At 38.5% G+C, this 16,329-nt stretch overlaps 1 protein-coding gene across 19 annotated transcripts in view; it reads right to left on the reverse strand.

Annotated features, from left to right (window-relative positions):
• Window positions 1–16,329, reverse strand: part of RNF144A (ring finger protein 144A) — a 164,915-nt gene that overhangs the window by 74,535 nt on the left and 74,051 nt on the right. For 2 of the 19 annotated variants that reach the window (XM_043984378.1, XM_043984377.1), the window contains one exon: window positions 901–1,019. The exons of 16 other annotated variants lie outside the window; for them this stretch is intronic. In XM_043984378.1, coding sequence (XP_043840313.1) covers window positions 901–904 — 4 coding nt within the window. In that variant the 5' untranslated portion in view covers window positions 905–1,019. Of the gene's footprint in view, window positions 1–900; window positions 2,117–16,329 lie in introns of those variants that run through there. One more of the 19 variants, XM_043984379.1, reaches the window with a different exon arrangement.

The raw sequence follows: 16,329 nt of genomic DNA on the forward strand, positions 1-16,329 counted from the left end.
CACAATTCCAAGGATAGACAGTATCTGCTATCCGAGGATTAATCTAACTAAGCATGGAAAAGGCTCATCACCAGTTGGCTAGCCACTAGATGATGAATTCTCTGGCCATGGAAACACAAGAAACCAATGAAGAAAATACAAAACGGCCTTCAGTACCATGTAGCATCCATCTGCTTTCAGCAGAGGCAATTGTAGAGTATTAGAAAAGGAGGTTAAGAATGGAAGAGGCTCATCACCAGTTGGCTGGCCACTAGGTGATGAATTCTTTGACTATGGCAATGTAAGAAACAGAAGAAGAACATACAAAATGACTTTCAGTCATTCAAACATTCAGGCAGCAGCAGAGTAGCAGGAAAGGAGGCAGACATTTCCAAGAATCACACAAGTATTTCCATAGTACACTTAAATTGTTAATAGTAGCAATTATAATCATTATCATCACCATTAACAACCACAACACCATCGTCATCATCACCATAACCCTGGCTGCCACGAGAGTTGCCTCCAAGACACTTTTAACAAGCCTACAGAAGATGAACTTACATCCCAATACTTTTAAATGTAATTATTAAAAAGCAGTTATTTTATATGCCTTTGCAATTGTCTACAGAACATTCAATAGAAAAGAATAATAGCTTGATAGTTTGTCCTAGGACTGTTTCTATCTAACATCCATAGAAAAAGATGAGAACAAGACTGATAATAAGAGAAGAATAAGATGACAATAATAACAATAATAGCTTATGTCTATATACACAGTGCTTTAAAGTCTGTAGGGTACTTCATACACATTATCTCATTTGGGCCTCACAACAACCCTGGGAGGCAAGTACTACAGGTATTATCATACCCATTTTCTAGATGAGGATACTGAGATTCAAGAGAGGTTAAGTGACTTACCCATGGTCACACAGCTAGGAAGTGTCAGAGGCAAGGTTCGAACCCAGGCCCTCCTGACTCCAAGTCCAGCACTCTCCACCAAGCCAATTCTATTTAGGTACAATGTTTCAGAGTTGTATCTATTGCATAAAGTGAGATTCACTTGTACAGTTAATCAGAGTGCCATAAGTGAAAGCTTATATTAAGGGCAATGATAATTCAATGTGAGTAACAACAACTTAAATCTGTTAGACACATCAAAAGTTATATTTATAATCAAATTATCCTCTGAGTTGCATATTGGCTGATGCTCAAATAAATATTTTATGTACTCATTGTGCCCAGGACTGTACTTAAAAATGAAGAGTAAAAAAAAAAAGATCATTCATTCCTTCATTCCATGAATCTTTGAGTGCATTATTACATGCAAAAAACCCACTGTTATTAGGATCTTGGGACCATGGATATAGAGCTGGAAGGGATTCAAGAGGCCATGTAGACCTCTATACACCAACCCTCTTATTTTACTGTTAAAGGAAACTGAGGCCCAGGGTGGAAGAGCTAAGTTTCATTAAATTTGGTGTTGTTTCTATTGTCCCACATTTTTTTCTATCTTCATAGGTAAAGTGCTAGATCACAAAGAAGATCAAGACATGGGACCTGCTTTCTTTACTCAGGGTTTATAATACTATTGGAAAGTGAGAACTGACACATTTAAGAGTTCAATCATGTAGTATGAGCTCGAGTGGCAAGGCAGCTCTGAGGAGGGAACACAGCATGGGCTGGGAGAAGGAAGGATGTGAGCTGAGCCTTGAAAGAGGGATAATACAAGGTAATGAAATGAGATAATTGAAGGGGGCAATAAAGAAGATAGTCCAGACTGATGGAAATCGGGAGCAATGAGCAGTTTTCTGGGAGAAATAAGGGATATTTTAATTGAAGTGGAAGATTCAGGTAGTGGGATTGATGGCTGCCTCAGCTGAAGTACTGTTAGAACCATTTCCAAAGAACATTCTTGTTCTCAAACATCTTCCGAACCTCTCCCTGTCCATCTCTACCCATCAATCCATTCAATGAAGTTTCAAAAAGACATTGGATTTCCAGGAGAGTCATTTGAAGTTATGAAGCATGTGATGTATAAGACTCAAAGGATTATAGGTTCACAGGCTTAGAGCCTGAAGGAACCTTAGAAGTTATCTTCATCTTATGGAGGAAACTGAGGAAGTACATGGAAGGTTAAGAAACTTAGCCAAGGTCATAAAGACCATAAAATCCTAGCACTTCACCATCTCAGGCTTTTGGTATAACGATACTTCTCTGGGGAGTAACATATTCATTTTCTCGGCGGGGGGGGGGGGGGGGATATTCTAGAAATGATCAAAAGAGGGAACTGAGCACATATGGCCAGGATTTAGTACTTCCCAGGCCTAAATGTGATGTATGGAAGCCCTGTTGCCCCTCCAGACCCTTTGTTCACTGTCTCCAATTCCAGCAGTTAGATCTCAATTCTGAATTCAAGAAGATGGAAAAATTATAGTTTTTACAAAGAGTACCACACTAATCTTGTGAAGCAGGTACCAGAGATGAGGAACTGAGATTTAGAAGTGGCAACAGCAGGGGTTTGAACCCCTGTTTCAAGAGACTCCAAGCTTAGAACTCAATCTCACTCTCTAATCACACTGCTTCTGCTACCAGCTCCTTTCCACCCCTCCCCCATCCATATCCATACCTCACCTAAGCAGTCACTGGTCCCTATACCTATTGTAGTAAGAGTTTCCTGTCCCCTCTCACCTCTTCCTGTTGCTATGCTATTACCACCACTCTCCCTCCTTCTCTTTGATTTTCTTTTAGAGGTCAAAATATTTCTGTTGAACCAAATCACTGAACTTCATCTTCGTGGTGGCTAAATTCTGTTTCCTAAAGAAACACCTTTTGGGGCAGCTAGGTGGCGCAGTGGACAGAGCACTGGCCCTGGAGTCAGGAGGACCTGAGTTCAAATCCGGCCTCAGACACTTAACACTTACTAGCTGTGTGACCCTGAGCAATTAACCCCAATTGCCTCACTAAAAAATAAATAAATAAATAAATTTTAAAAATAAAAAAAAAAAAAAACAAACTAAAGAAACACCTTTTAAGCAAAGCATTTAGTGGTGATCCACAACTTCTGGCAGGGTTTAGGAAGAAGTTGGAAAAGATTTGAGGTAGCTTTCTTAGTACTGGACTAGCAAAGGAGGAAAAGCCTGATGAATTCTTTGGCCATAGCAACTCATAAAACAAAACAAAAATGGTGCTTCATCCTCTGGTACTCCTTTCTATTTCTGTAATGACAGTGGCAAGGTAAGAGAAGGAAGAGCAAAGGGTGCTAAGAATTATACAGTCTTTAGACCATCTATACATTTTCCCTATCTATAAACTACAGGTACTCTGAGAGATCCTTGTCCAGTGCCAACAAGCAAAAATTCTATTTGGAAGAAATGAGCCATGTCAATCTTGACATTTTGCCATGCATGAAACCAGAAGATAGAAGGAATGTGCATCCATTATATGGTAGGATGAGTCAGAGGTTCTCTCGTAGAGGCAAAGAAATGGATTGCAAAGCTGATTTAACAATATGTCCAAAGGCTGTAAGAAAAATAATTTCATGGGAAAACTTGGTTCTCTGGTATTCTAGTAACTATGATTAAGTCTCCATAAAAAGAACACCCACCATGAAAGTGATCAGAGGTAAAGCACTACCATCTGTTGCTGGTGAAGAGAGAATTTTTCTGTCTCTAAGCTCCAAAGAGCACTGGGGCTTAAAGTTAGAGGAGCATGTTTCAAATTCTGGGTATTGTACTTCCTATCAGTGTGGCTTTAAGCAAGTTACATAATACCGCTGGGCCCCGGATTCCCTCATCTGTAAAATGTGAGGATTGGACTAGATGGTCTCTCAGGTCTCTCCATTCCATCTCTTAGTTTATGATCCTATGAAATTGTACAAAGTGTGTAGTAAAACTCTTCAAATGATATCAATATATCTATAATAATTGGTAAGTTCAAAGCAAAGGTAGAAAGAGGTAAAGAAAGCAAAAAATAAAAACCAAAAACATTTTGGAAAATGTGAATCAGGAAGAAGGAATGAAAGAGGCTCACACAGAAGCCACAAACTAACACATCAGAAATACTTTCTTCAAGAAAAGAATCAGAAGACACCAGGCCTAGTGAGGACAAAGTAACAGAGTAACTTAAATGACATTAATCATCTTTCAACATGCACATAAATGATTTATTATTAATGTGAGAGTCTTTCCTGTATCAGTTGTCTGTAAATTTAAGTCTAATATTCATAAGAGGGGTGATGAGAGTCCAACTATACCATAGTCAGACCACAACTGTAGTCACTTCTATGTACCATATATTAGGAATGATATTGACATGCTAAACCAAAGAGAGTTAAAAAGAGAGTAAACAGATAGGAAAGATACTTGAGAATATATGACACAAGGATCAGTTGAAAGAATTAACATGTTTGATGTGGAGAAGGATAACATATTTACTAAATTACTTAGTTTGGCTATTTGAAGGATGGTTTTAATAGTCCAATTATTTGAAGGCTGGTCATATAGAAGTGGGAAGGACTAAATTTGTACTACTTGTCCTCAGATAGAGAAACTGGGAGAAATGGGTGGAATTTGAAAGTAAGTAGATTTCAGTTGCTTAAAAGGGAAAAATGGGGGGAAATGGAATAGGCTGCCTCAGGAAGTAGTGAATTTGCCCTCCCTAAAGGTTTGTAAACGGAAGATGGAGGACCATTTTGGGGGAAATGGTGTATAGATGATACCATTCCAGCATGATATAGATTACATGACATTCAAAATCCCTTCCAAATTTCAGATTCTTTGACTACTCACAAATGAATAAATCTTAAAAGAGGGATCCCTAGAGATTATCTCTCCTAACATTAGGTCTTCAATAGGAATAGACCAGTGTCTTCACAGGAACTGAATTATTCCCACCTGTTGTTGCCTGCTTCCTGGATTCCCACTAAAATGTCCACCTATAATAGCCTTTCTTCCTTTCTAAATACTTATTTTTATCCATTAAAAAAATCCACTCCACAAAGCCTTCTCTGCACACTGTTCCCAGCACCCCCCCCCACACACACACACACACATTCTACTTCCTAGACTTCAAATAATACTGACATATGAAAAGATTTGAAGAAAAGTCCACTGAAAGTCACAGGGGTCAAATGTGACTGAAATGACTTAACAACAACAACAACAACAACAACAAAAAACAACCCCTGAATGTTAAGGGGACTGCATATGGAAGATTTCTGCAATGACGTGAGAAAGAGTTGCCCAGGATAAAAACACATAGTCAAGTTGTCATCTCGACCACCAGAGGGCTTGCCAACACCAATAAGATTCACAGATTTATCAAAGTATTAAAGTAACTGCTTCAGCATTGATTCTTTTCCCCAAATAGACTATATTCACTGAGGTCAGAGACTGTACCTGAATCTCCATTTATATACCACCTAACACATGGCAAAATTAATTGAATGATTGTGCATGACACATTTCCAAGCTTGAGAAGAAGACCCAAGAAGATGTAGTTCTACTTCTAGTTTCAAGTCTCACTGAACTGATACATTACCCAACTAAAACATCCTAAGGTTGGCAGTTTTAGATTATACCATTTTTAAAATGTTCAGCAATCAGATAACAGAATAATAAGGAAGATCTTTACTGTGTCATATCCCTGTTGGATGGCCTTGAGCAAGCCCCTTCCCTTTTCTAAGCCTTCTCTTCTTTCATTAAAAAAAATGGTAAGGGGCAGCTAGGTGGTGCAGTGGATAGAGCACTGGCCCTGGATTTCAGGAGGACCTGAGTTCAATTCTGGTCTCAGACACATGACACTTACTAGCTGTGTGACCCTGGGCAAGTCACTTAACCCCAATTGTCTCAAAAAAAATGGTAAGAATAAATACACAGTTCAAATGTCACTTCCTACGAAGCCTCTCCTGATCCCCTACCCCCAAACTTCTACTGCTTCTCTCCCAAATTATCTATTTACTTTTACATAATATTCATATACTTATATCTGTAAAAATTAGTTCCTTCAATGGAATGTAAGCTCCTTGAAGACAGGTACTGTTTTATTTTTTTTATCCCTAACACTTAGCACTGTGCATGTCATATGACAAGCATTTAATAAAAGCTTGTTGATTGATAAATAATAAATGATCTTTATATCCCCTTTTGCCTCTAATACTCCATACTTTCATCACAGGGTTAGTCTTACAAGGTTAGATTAGGTGATCTACAGTATGAATTACAATATGACTTTATGGACACTGGTAAGGCTCTGATGGACTCAAACATACTACCTTATCCATGCGTTCCTTTTTGAGTATGCTTTGATGAAGGCTGGTGCCATCCTTACATGGACTACATGCTGAACGGTGATGAATGAATTTCAGTCATTGGAACAGGAGTGCCATAGGGACTAATAAGCAAAAAGTCAGGATTTGAGGGAGATGTAAGCCAGTTGGATTTCTTCCAAATAATGATTTTTCCACATACCCAAAAACAGCTATCAGAGGGCAAAGCTTGTGGATGTTTATTTTCTGTTTTTGGCTTGAAGCTACAGTCCCTGTTAAAAAGTAAGACTTCCTTGGAATATAACACTATGAGTTTTAGACATTTTCCTAAATGGTCTGTTTATTTTAGGGAAGATTAGTAAGAAACTGAATAGCTGGAAATTATAAAGGAAATGAATGGTGTGGCAGGGAAAGCTGAATAGGGAGACCTGGGTTGCCAAAAATAAACTGCCTATTTCATAATTGTGCATGGATAGGTCTTGCCCTGGGTGGGTGCCTGGCTAGAATAAAACAAAGTATGTACTATGTAGACTCTGTAGGGGACCTCACCAACATCTAAAGCTCTTTTGCATAAGGCTCAAGGAGAGATCAATGAGTTTCACAACTCCAGATCTTTACAATGTGATGTTTATCAAAAACTAGACAATCTAAACTAGTCAAATTGCACATCTAATGAAACCACCTGAGATTTCATTTTGTCAGAGCCACCTACCAACTACCATTCAAAATACTGTTAACCAATTCAAAATAGAGATAGATGATAGATAGATAAATAAATAGCCAGCCATATATATGCAGAACTGTGAATGAATTGGTATATAAGTATGTGTGCCAATTCAGTGTATCATTATGTACATATTTTGAATTGGTATGTGTGTGTGTGTGTGTGTGTGTGTGTATATGTCTATACATGTGAATTGGTATACATATCTTTGTATGTATGTATATACATACACACACACACACACACACACACACAGGTGTATTTATACTTCTCTTCTATAGACCAGATATCTTCATATCCTCCTGTGACATTGTCTCCAGGCTCTTTATCATCCTAAAGCATCCTAGCTAAGTGGAGTAGTAGATAGGGAAGACTGGGCCTGGAGTCAGGAAGACTTACATTAAAATCCAGCCTCAGACATTTATATTATCTATCTCTATCTAAGTCTGGGTAAATCACTTAACCTCTGCTTGCCTCACTCGCAAAATAGAGGTAAAATAGTATCTACCTCCCAGTTCTATTGTGAGGATCAAAGAAGATAATATTTGTAAAGCACTTGGCACAGTGGTTAGCACATATTTGGAGATGCTATATAAATTCTTATTCTCTACCCTTCCTATCGGCAACTGAACAACTGGCATTCAAGTCAACATTTTGATTCTTTTTCCAAAACTTGAAATTGTTTTGGCCAGCCTGCCCCTGAATCAAGATACAATGCTAACCCTGAAATACTTGAGAGGTGAAAGCTAGAATTTAGTTTCAACATTATATTCCTCTTACAAGGTTTAGCAATGTTTTGTAGCTACACTCTAGGAGCCAGAAACAAAGTAAAACTCAAAGTTACTTACTCCCCCTCCATTCTTACCCACGCACTTGATTTTGCCAAATTCTCCTGAGCACAAGAAAAACCCAACTCAGAAATATTTCCTTCATTTCCTCTGACCTTCAGTTTAATGAATGAAAGCCCATCTTTCTGGGCTATTCTTTCCCTCATACACTTATCCAGTTATGCTGCATTGTTTGTGTGCATACTCTGCTATTTCTCACCCAGAGAGGTGATTATTATTGTATAGGTGGATAAGAAACAAAAGACCTGGATTCAAAAACTAGTTCTGATATTTATTAGGCCTATAGTCTGAGGTCCTTCCCCTCTCTCCATCCTTGTTCCTCATATATACAAGAATACTGGACTTAGATGGTCTCTCCAAGGTTCTAATTCTGTGACATTGGATGAGCCACAATAACTCTGAAAATCTGGAGAGCCGAGTGAATGCCAGCCTAATTCTACCCAAGAACTGATTTTTCTAAAAATCAAACTCTGCTTTAACAAAGAACAACTTCATGGTTTTGAGAGATACGGGGTTTTAGGGCATCATCTGCTTTCACTTTGTTTCCTTAGATAATATTCTGGGGAATGGCCAAAGAGGTTGAAGAACTCATCTTTCAATACCCTAGCCCTGGGTGGCAACAAAAACAAACATTTTTCTCACCACAGTTACTGGGCAGAAAATTGTAGGTCTGTTGCCAGGGCAACCAGCATGGAAAGAAATGCTTTTGGCCTAGGATCCTTCTTATCAGCCTCTAGCACTGATGGGAGAGGATACAATAGGACAAACAGTATGATGGGGTGGGAAGAGCCAGAATTCTAATCCCAATTTTAAGTAGTTAGTTAGATGATCTCGGGTAAACCATTTAAATTCTCTGGGCCTGAGCTTTCTCCTTTGGAAAATCAGAATGATAATACCTATAATAGCTGCCTCAGGGAAACCGAAAATAGGATATAGAGAAAAGGATATTTACTTCCTGGTCATAGTCAGGACACCTGAGCTTGTTGAATAATGGTCCTGCCCTACCTGGTATACCTGGATGATGTAAATCACTTCCCTCTCTTGGTCTTAAGTTTCCTTTTTTTTTTTCCTTTTTAAATGAAAGAGATTGAAGCAAAAGATTTCTAAGGCTCCCTCCTTCTAACTCTAAAGCCTGTTATTTTACAGACGCTGGTTCTACTGGTTATATGACCTTATCTAAGTTTAAAAAACACACAAAACCTCTCTCTAAACCTCAGTTTCCTCATCTGTAAAATGGAAATAACATCTGCACCAATTATCAGTTATTATAAGGAAAGTGATTAGTATGCTATAAAAGGGGCATCTAGATGGCGCAGTGGATAGAGTACCGGCCCTGGATTCAGGAATACCTGAGTTCGAATCCGGCCTCAGCCATTTAACACTAGCTGTGTGACACTGGGCAAGTCACTTAACCCCAATTGCCTCACCAAAAAAAAAAAAAGAAAAAGTATGCTATAAAAGCATTTTGTTAATAAGCAACAAAAACTTCACCTGTTACATGGTTCTCCCAAAAATGAATGCTATAATACTGCCAGGATTTAAGTGCATATTCTGCTGTTGTAAAACTGCTCTAGAAGAAAGAGAAATCGAACAAGTAGAGAAACTAATCACAAGACAGGTGAACAGTTAGGTTCATGGAACATTATTTCTTTCTGCTCCTCTTTGACAACCCAAATGGTCTCAGTTTTCATTACTGGATCATCATCTATGGGTGAAGATGGGTGGCCTTGTAGTGGGACCCCAAGAAATCCAAAAATTCAAATCCCTTAGGCTAAGGGGAAAACATCTCTCTCCCATCTCAAGAATGAGGTGTAGTAGGGCATGGCCCCAGTATGCTGATGAGCAATGCTAAGGCCTGCAAGATGATATGCAAAATCTGGAGAGATGCTACATACACTACTGATACCCCGTTATCAAAGAAAGACCCCCCTCTCAGTTATCTGGCCCCAGTTTATTTTGTGTTTCTTCTTGCTTTGTAATTCCCTCCCAGGTCTTTGTAACACCCTTCCCTCTCTTTTGGTAAAAATACAAAAGATCAGTCTTTTCTTACTCCAGCGGAAAAGTCACCAATCTATCTGTTACCCGGCCATACATTCCTCACCTAATATAAAATCTCTTTTCATTTTATGAGATTCGTTATGAGCCTACAATTTTTTGAGTGAGCTAGCCCCCCCAACCAATCCAGGTCACAAGTCTCCCCCAAACAATACCACCACCCTTCCTTTTATCCAGGCTAGCTAAGTTTGACTTATCCTCTACTCTCCAATTTAGGTCTCCACCACCCCTGCCCCACAAAAGGCAATAGCCTCTTTCTTGACCATCCCGCATCCAGTCTCTCTCCCCTGCTCCAAACCATCCTCTAAACAGGTGTCAAACTGATGTTCCCAAAGCACAAATCTAAACAAGTAATTGGTGCTCAAGAAGTTCCAATTACCACAATGAATTCCTTATAGCCACAAGATAAATTGCACACTCTTCTCTTTTGCATTTAAAACCTTTTGGGGGGTGGGCGGCAGCTAGGCGGCACAGTGGATAAAGCACCGGGCCTGGATTCAGGAGAACCTGAGTTCAAATCCATCCTCAGACACTTGACACCTTACTAGCTGTGTGACCCTGGGCAAGTCACTTAACCCTCATTGCCCAGGCAAAAAAAACCCCAAAAAACAAAAAAACACTTAACCCTCATTGCCCACACAAAAAAAACCCCCAAAAAACAACCTTTTATATACATAGCTTTAGCCTGTCTTTCAAGGCTAATTATACATCAGTCTCCTTTTAGCACTCTACATCTTAGTGCAACCTGTTTACAGGTTGTTTTGCTCAAACATCTCTACCTCCTAGATTTTGTCCATAACATTGTACCTCAGGCCTGGAATGATTTCCCTTCTCAACTTTGCTTCCAGGTATCTCTCCATCACCCCCAGCTGCATTTTCTCTGGCTATAGCTCAAGCCTGCAATGTTTTTCATCCTCAACTTCACCTACTGATTAATCTGTCTTCCTTTAATCTTGTCTTGTCCTTTGTCTCAACTAAAATCTCATTTTTATAGAAAACCTTTCCCAATCCCTCTTAATGTTAGTGCCTTTCCTCTGTTAATTATCTCCTATTTATTCTACATATAGTTTTATATATCTATATATCCATGTGTATACACACACACATACACAGAACATAGATTTATTTGTATATTGTCTTCCTCACTAAATTGTGAGCCCCTTGAGGGCAGGAACTGCCCTTTGCCTCCCCCAGTGACTAGAACAAAAGAGGCACTTAATAAATGTTTATTGATTGACAGATTAAAGCAGTTAAGATATTGCTATTTTTTACTGCTTCATCAAGGAAACACCTCCATGTTTCTTAATGAAACATTCCCCAATTATAATGGGGACAGCCCATGGGGTATGTTGAACCAAATGGAGACACAGCATGGCTAAGAACCTCCCTTCCTGTGGGAAAGGGAGGAAGGGGGAGAGAGAACTCTGAAAGGGACAGAAAGAAAGGGAGAGAGGGAGAGAGAGGGAGAGAGAAGGAGAAAGAGGGTGAGGGTGAGGGTGAGGGTGAGGGAGAGGGAGAGGGAGAGGGAGAGGGAGAGGGAGAGGGAGAGGGAGAGGGAGAGGGAGAGGGAGAGGGAGAGGGAGAGGGAGAGGGAGAGGGAGAGGGAGAGGGAGAGGGAGAGGGAGAGGGAGAGGGAGAGGGAGAGGGAGAGGGAGAGGGAGAGGGAGAGGAGCTGGTGGTGGTTGACCTTAGAACTGAACCAGGAAACACTGCACACTGATTTTCCTTGGAACTACATGTTCCAGGTGGTGGTGAGTTTGTGTTGTTGAAGCAAGGCTGGCTCTTCAGGCCAGCTGAGCTGGAAGCAAGTTTAGGGTTTGAGTCAGTTTTTGTTTGAGCCAAGGTTCTGAGTAGCTGAGGAAGCAGAGCTTATTTGAGGTACCTGGGGGCCTTTTTACCCTAGAGATTTAGATTCTAACCATCTGAGAAATGGGACATATTTTTCCCTTTCTCTATCCCCTTTCTCATTGTCCCTGGCTCTATTAACTTCACTTGTGTTGTAAATTTTGTTCCCATTAATAAAACCTGATTTGTTTGTGGAAAAGAGGCTGTTAATCTCCTTTCTTATCAGTCTGAGAGAAATAACTAAAGAAAAGGCAGTTTGGAAGAGAGGAAACTCTGGACCTAGAGGTCTTCCATTATTTTCTGAACCCCAATATTATAGCAAGCTGCCCAATTAACTCTCCCCATACTGAATTTGGCCCATACATATATTTTCTTTGGTATATTGTCTTCCCCCTTAGATTGTAAACTCCTTGGGGGCAAGACTGTCTTTCTCTTTCTTATTTATATCCCGAGTGCTTAGCAAAGTGCCTGGAACAAAGTAAGTGCTTAATAAATGTGTACTGTATTGTTATGTTGTATGAAATCAGGATGTAGGCAATCTCATTCAGCTGGTGCATAATGCTGAAAAGTCAAAGTGATAATGCCAGATTGTGGAAGACTTTTAATGCAATGATCAAAATAATGAATTTTATTCTATAGTTAATAAGGAGCCACTAAAAGCTTTTAAGAAGTGAACAGAGAAGATATGCACAAAATAATGACAAAAAACAGTAATCTCTATGAAGGACAGATTGCATGGAAGAGAACTGGACACAGAGAGAGCTATTCAAAGCCTATTGCAACATTCTACATGTACAGTAATGAGGGTCTGTACTAGGTAGACAGATACCTATGAGAATAGAGAGGAGGAGACAGAGGAGGCAAGAGATAGTGTGGTTGAAAGATACAACTTAGAAACTGTTAGGATAAAAAAGAGGGGGAATAATCACAGATAGAATCAAGGCTTTGAGGGTGACTGTTGGTATTACTCACATAGAAAGGGAAGCAGGTTTGGGGAAAGAAATCAGATTACAAGCTTCTCTTCCATTATGAGGAATTTCAGCTATTACTGGGACTTTCTGGGGTTCCTGTCCAGCAAGTGCTCTGAGCTGAAGGTATAAACCTTACAAGATAAGTTAAAATTTTAGGCAATAATTATTTCAGCTCAATTTAAAGAAAACCACACCAGTATAATGGGAATACAAAGATATATACACATATGCACACATAACCACACACATATACTCAAGTATATATGAATACTTGTATATACATACAGACATAAATGTGTGTGATGTGTGTATGTGTGTATCCTTAGCACCCAGGCTAAAATAATACAGGAATAAATGAGATTGGTTGTTATCTTTCATGTTCAAAGAGGATAAAAATGACATCACTATGTCAGGATTAATGTACATTATGTCTGACTCTGGATGATCAGATCAATATGAACTCAGAAGGCTCTACCACAGGTCAGGCACAAAAGTCCAAATGAACATTTGGAGTAAAGATTACAAGAAATAATAATAAAGAGGGGGGGAAAGACGAGGAAGGATATAAACGAGGAACACTATCATTCAGAAACTAGAGAGGACACTGAAGGTTTAATTATCCTTTAAGTTAGGTACTGTGAACATTATTTTACAAATCAAATGACAGAAGCTTAGAAAGATTAGGTGGCTTGTCTCTGGTCAACAAGACCTATGTATTAGAAGTAAGATTTGAATGTAGCTTTCTTTTGTCACCAAGTCAGCATTCTTTTCCTTATTCCACGCTGCCTCTCCCTTGAAGACTTTAGAAGAAAATAGGAAAGGGTGACTCAGTAGATAAAGCTAAGGCTAGGAGCTTAGCTTTCAAAATCTTAAGTATCAGGTGTTAGTAGGCTTTACAAAATGAGAAAATAAGATGTCTGGCTGAGTATCATGGCATGGTAGAAGGTGATTTTCCAGATGAATGAGAAGTCATACATAGGTTCATAGATCTAAAGCTGAAAAGGTATTGAAAAGACATCTAGGCCAACCTCCTTATTTTACAAATAAGGAATCAGAGGCCCAGAGACCTTAGGTAAATTGTCCAACAACACACAGGTTGTAGAGATCAGGGATGTAATTTGTACTTAGCCAATGTTCTCTCCAATAGAAAAGTTTTTAGTTTTGTTAGAATAGCTGATTCCTAAGATACTTTTTAACCCTAAATTGTCTTTCTACTAGAACTGTAACTGTGTTTTCAATTTATTATTGTTAATATGAATACATGGATCACCTGGATTTGATGGAGGTGCCTTATTATCCAAATGGATTTTATGAGACCCTGGATTAATAGGAGCAAAATGCCCTTTGCTCAAAGACTTCAAACTGAAACCAGACAGTCCCTATTTACTCTCCCCAAGAGAATAAACAAAGTTAAATGCCCCTTTGAAATTCTTATTCACTATCTTCTTTCCCAAGAAAGTGAATAGATTTTATTGTTCTCCTAATCAACTATCTAGACCTCCTTGTTTTTTATAATACCCTTCCTGTCTCCACATAATCTAACCATAGCATTGGCTTTAAATTGAGCTGTTAAACTGATTTGTATTGATTTACATTTGTAGTATTTGCTTTGGGTTTGTAATCATGCTAATTAAGTTATTCAGTAACCTGAGAGCAAAGAAATCTTTTAAAAACCCTTAGAAAGAAGGGGTATCTGAGCCCTTTTGGGAAGGGTATCCACATGGTCCTGGTTCTTTCTTCTTGGGATAAAATTAAATTGGTATTGTTTTTTCTGTCTGTCTCTGATCTGGTTTATCTTATAGGAGACATTATGCTCTCTGATCTAGTTTTAGGCATGTTCTCTGATCTGTTTATTATTTTTGTAGGACAGGTATAGAAACAAATTGTAGGAGATATTATAAGATATTATAATTTCTCTGATCTGTTTATTAATTCTGTTTGTAGCAGACAGGCATATTAAACTATAATTAACATTCAACATTATATAATCCACTATTTTTGTTGGTGCATCCTTCAAATGACCATCAGAGGGGCAGCTAGGTGGTGCAGTGGATAAAGCACCAGCCCTGAATTCAGGAGTACCTGAGTTCAAATCCGGCCTCAGACACTTGACACTTACTAGCTGTGTGACACTGGGCAAGTCACTTAACCCTCATTGCCCAGGGAAAAAAAAACCAAAAAAACAAAAATGACCATCCGAAGGAAGACAAGAGTTCTGCATTTCAAAGGAATGTGCGTATTCATATGTACCCTGGACTTTTTCTGTCCACACTTGTTCAGGACCCCACCTAACTTTCTACTTCTTACATTGAGAATTGGTATCTAATAATCATTACTATTGCCCCTGGAAATAGTGTGGCAATGGATGGCCTTATTGTTCCACTTTCCAAAACAAATCATTCTATCCTGGCCACAACTTTCCTCTAGATACTGTCTCACTCGTTAGAAAGTAAGCTCTTAGGGGCGGCTAGGTGGCGCAGTGGATAAAGAACCGGCCTTGGATTCAGGAGTACCTGAGTTCAAATCCGGCCTCAGACACTTGACTTACTAGCTGTGTGACCCTGGGCAAGTCACTTAACCCCCATTGCCCAGCCAAAAAAAAAAAAAAAAAAAAAGAAAGTAAGCTCTTTGAGAGCAAGAACTGTCTCATTTCTGTAATTTGTATTCCCAACCCTTAGCATGGTGCTGGGCACAGAATAAGTGCTTAGTAAGTCCTTTTAAAAATGCATTTGTTTCCAAATATGGGAAAGCTGCTCTAACACACAAAAATTAATAGGCATAATATGACAACCAAATATAACTCACCTTTGCTACTCTATATTTTTTTTCCAGATCTTTTTTTCATTTGGTTCTCTCGAAAGATAAAGGACATGGACAAACAGTTCTCAGAAGAAGAAATACAAACTATTAATAACCATATGAAACAATGCTCCAAGTCACTAATAGGAGAAATGAAAACCAAAACAATTTCAAGGTGTTATCTGACACAAAGCAAATTGGCAAAGATCATAAAAATTGAGAATAATTAGCATCCGAGGACTTATTGAAAGATAGGCAAAAAATTACATTTTGATACAGCTGTGAAATCATCTATTTTTAAAGCAATTTGGTATAATTCCAAGAAAAATGACTAAAATATCCTGTGATCCTGAAAAACACTGGTAGGCATATGCCCCAAGGATGTCAACAACAGAAATAAATGTCCAATATACAAATATTTACAGCAGTACTTTTAGGAGTAGCAAATAAACCAGAAATAAATTAGACATCAATTTTCTTAGGGAATATCCAAACAAAATGAAATATATAAATGTAATGACATTTTACTATGCTATAAGAAACAAAGGAGAAGAATAATGGAGCTTGTGCAGACATATAGGCACTGATGCAAAAATAAACAGAACAAAGAAAATGATGTAAAAATGACTATAACAATGTAAGTGGAAAAATAATAGCAAAAATATTCAAATAATATGTCTAATTACATTAACTAATTAATTAGTTTAGGTCATGCTTGGCCTCAAAGAAGAGATTTAAAAAAAACAACACACTTTCATTTCATTTCCTCTACAGAAAGGTAGAAGACTTTATAGAACAATGCATGTATATTGTTTAGATTCAGCTTGTGTGTTATCATGA

The sequence above is a fragment of the Dromiciops gliroides genome, chromosome 2 (genome assembly GCF_019393635.1).
Source record: "Dromiciops gliroides isolate mDroGli1 chromosome 2, mDroGli1.pri, whole genome shotgun sequence".
Lineage (NCBI taxonomy): Eukaryota > Metazoa > Chordata > Mammalia > Microbiotheria > Microbiotheriidae > Dromiciops > Dromiciops gliroides.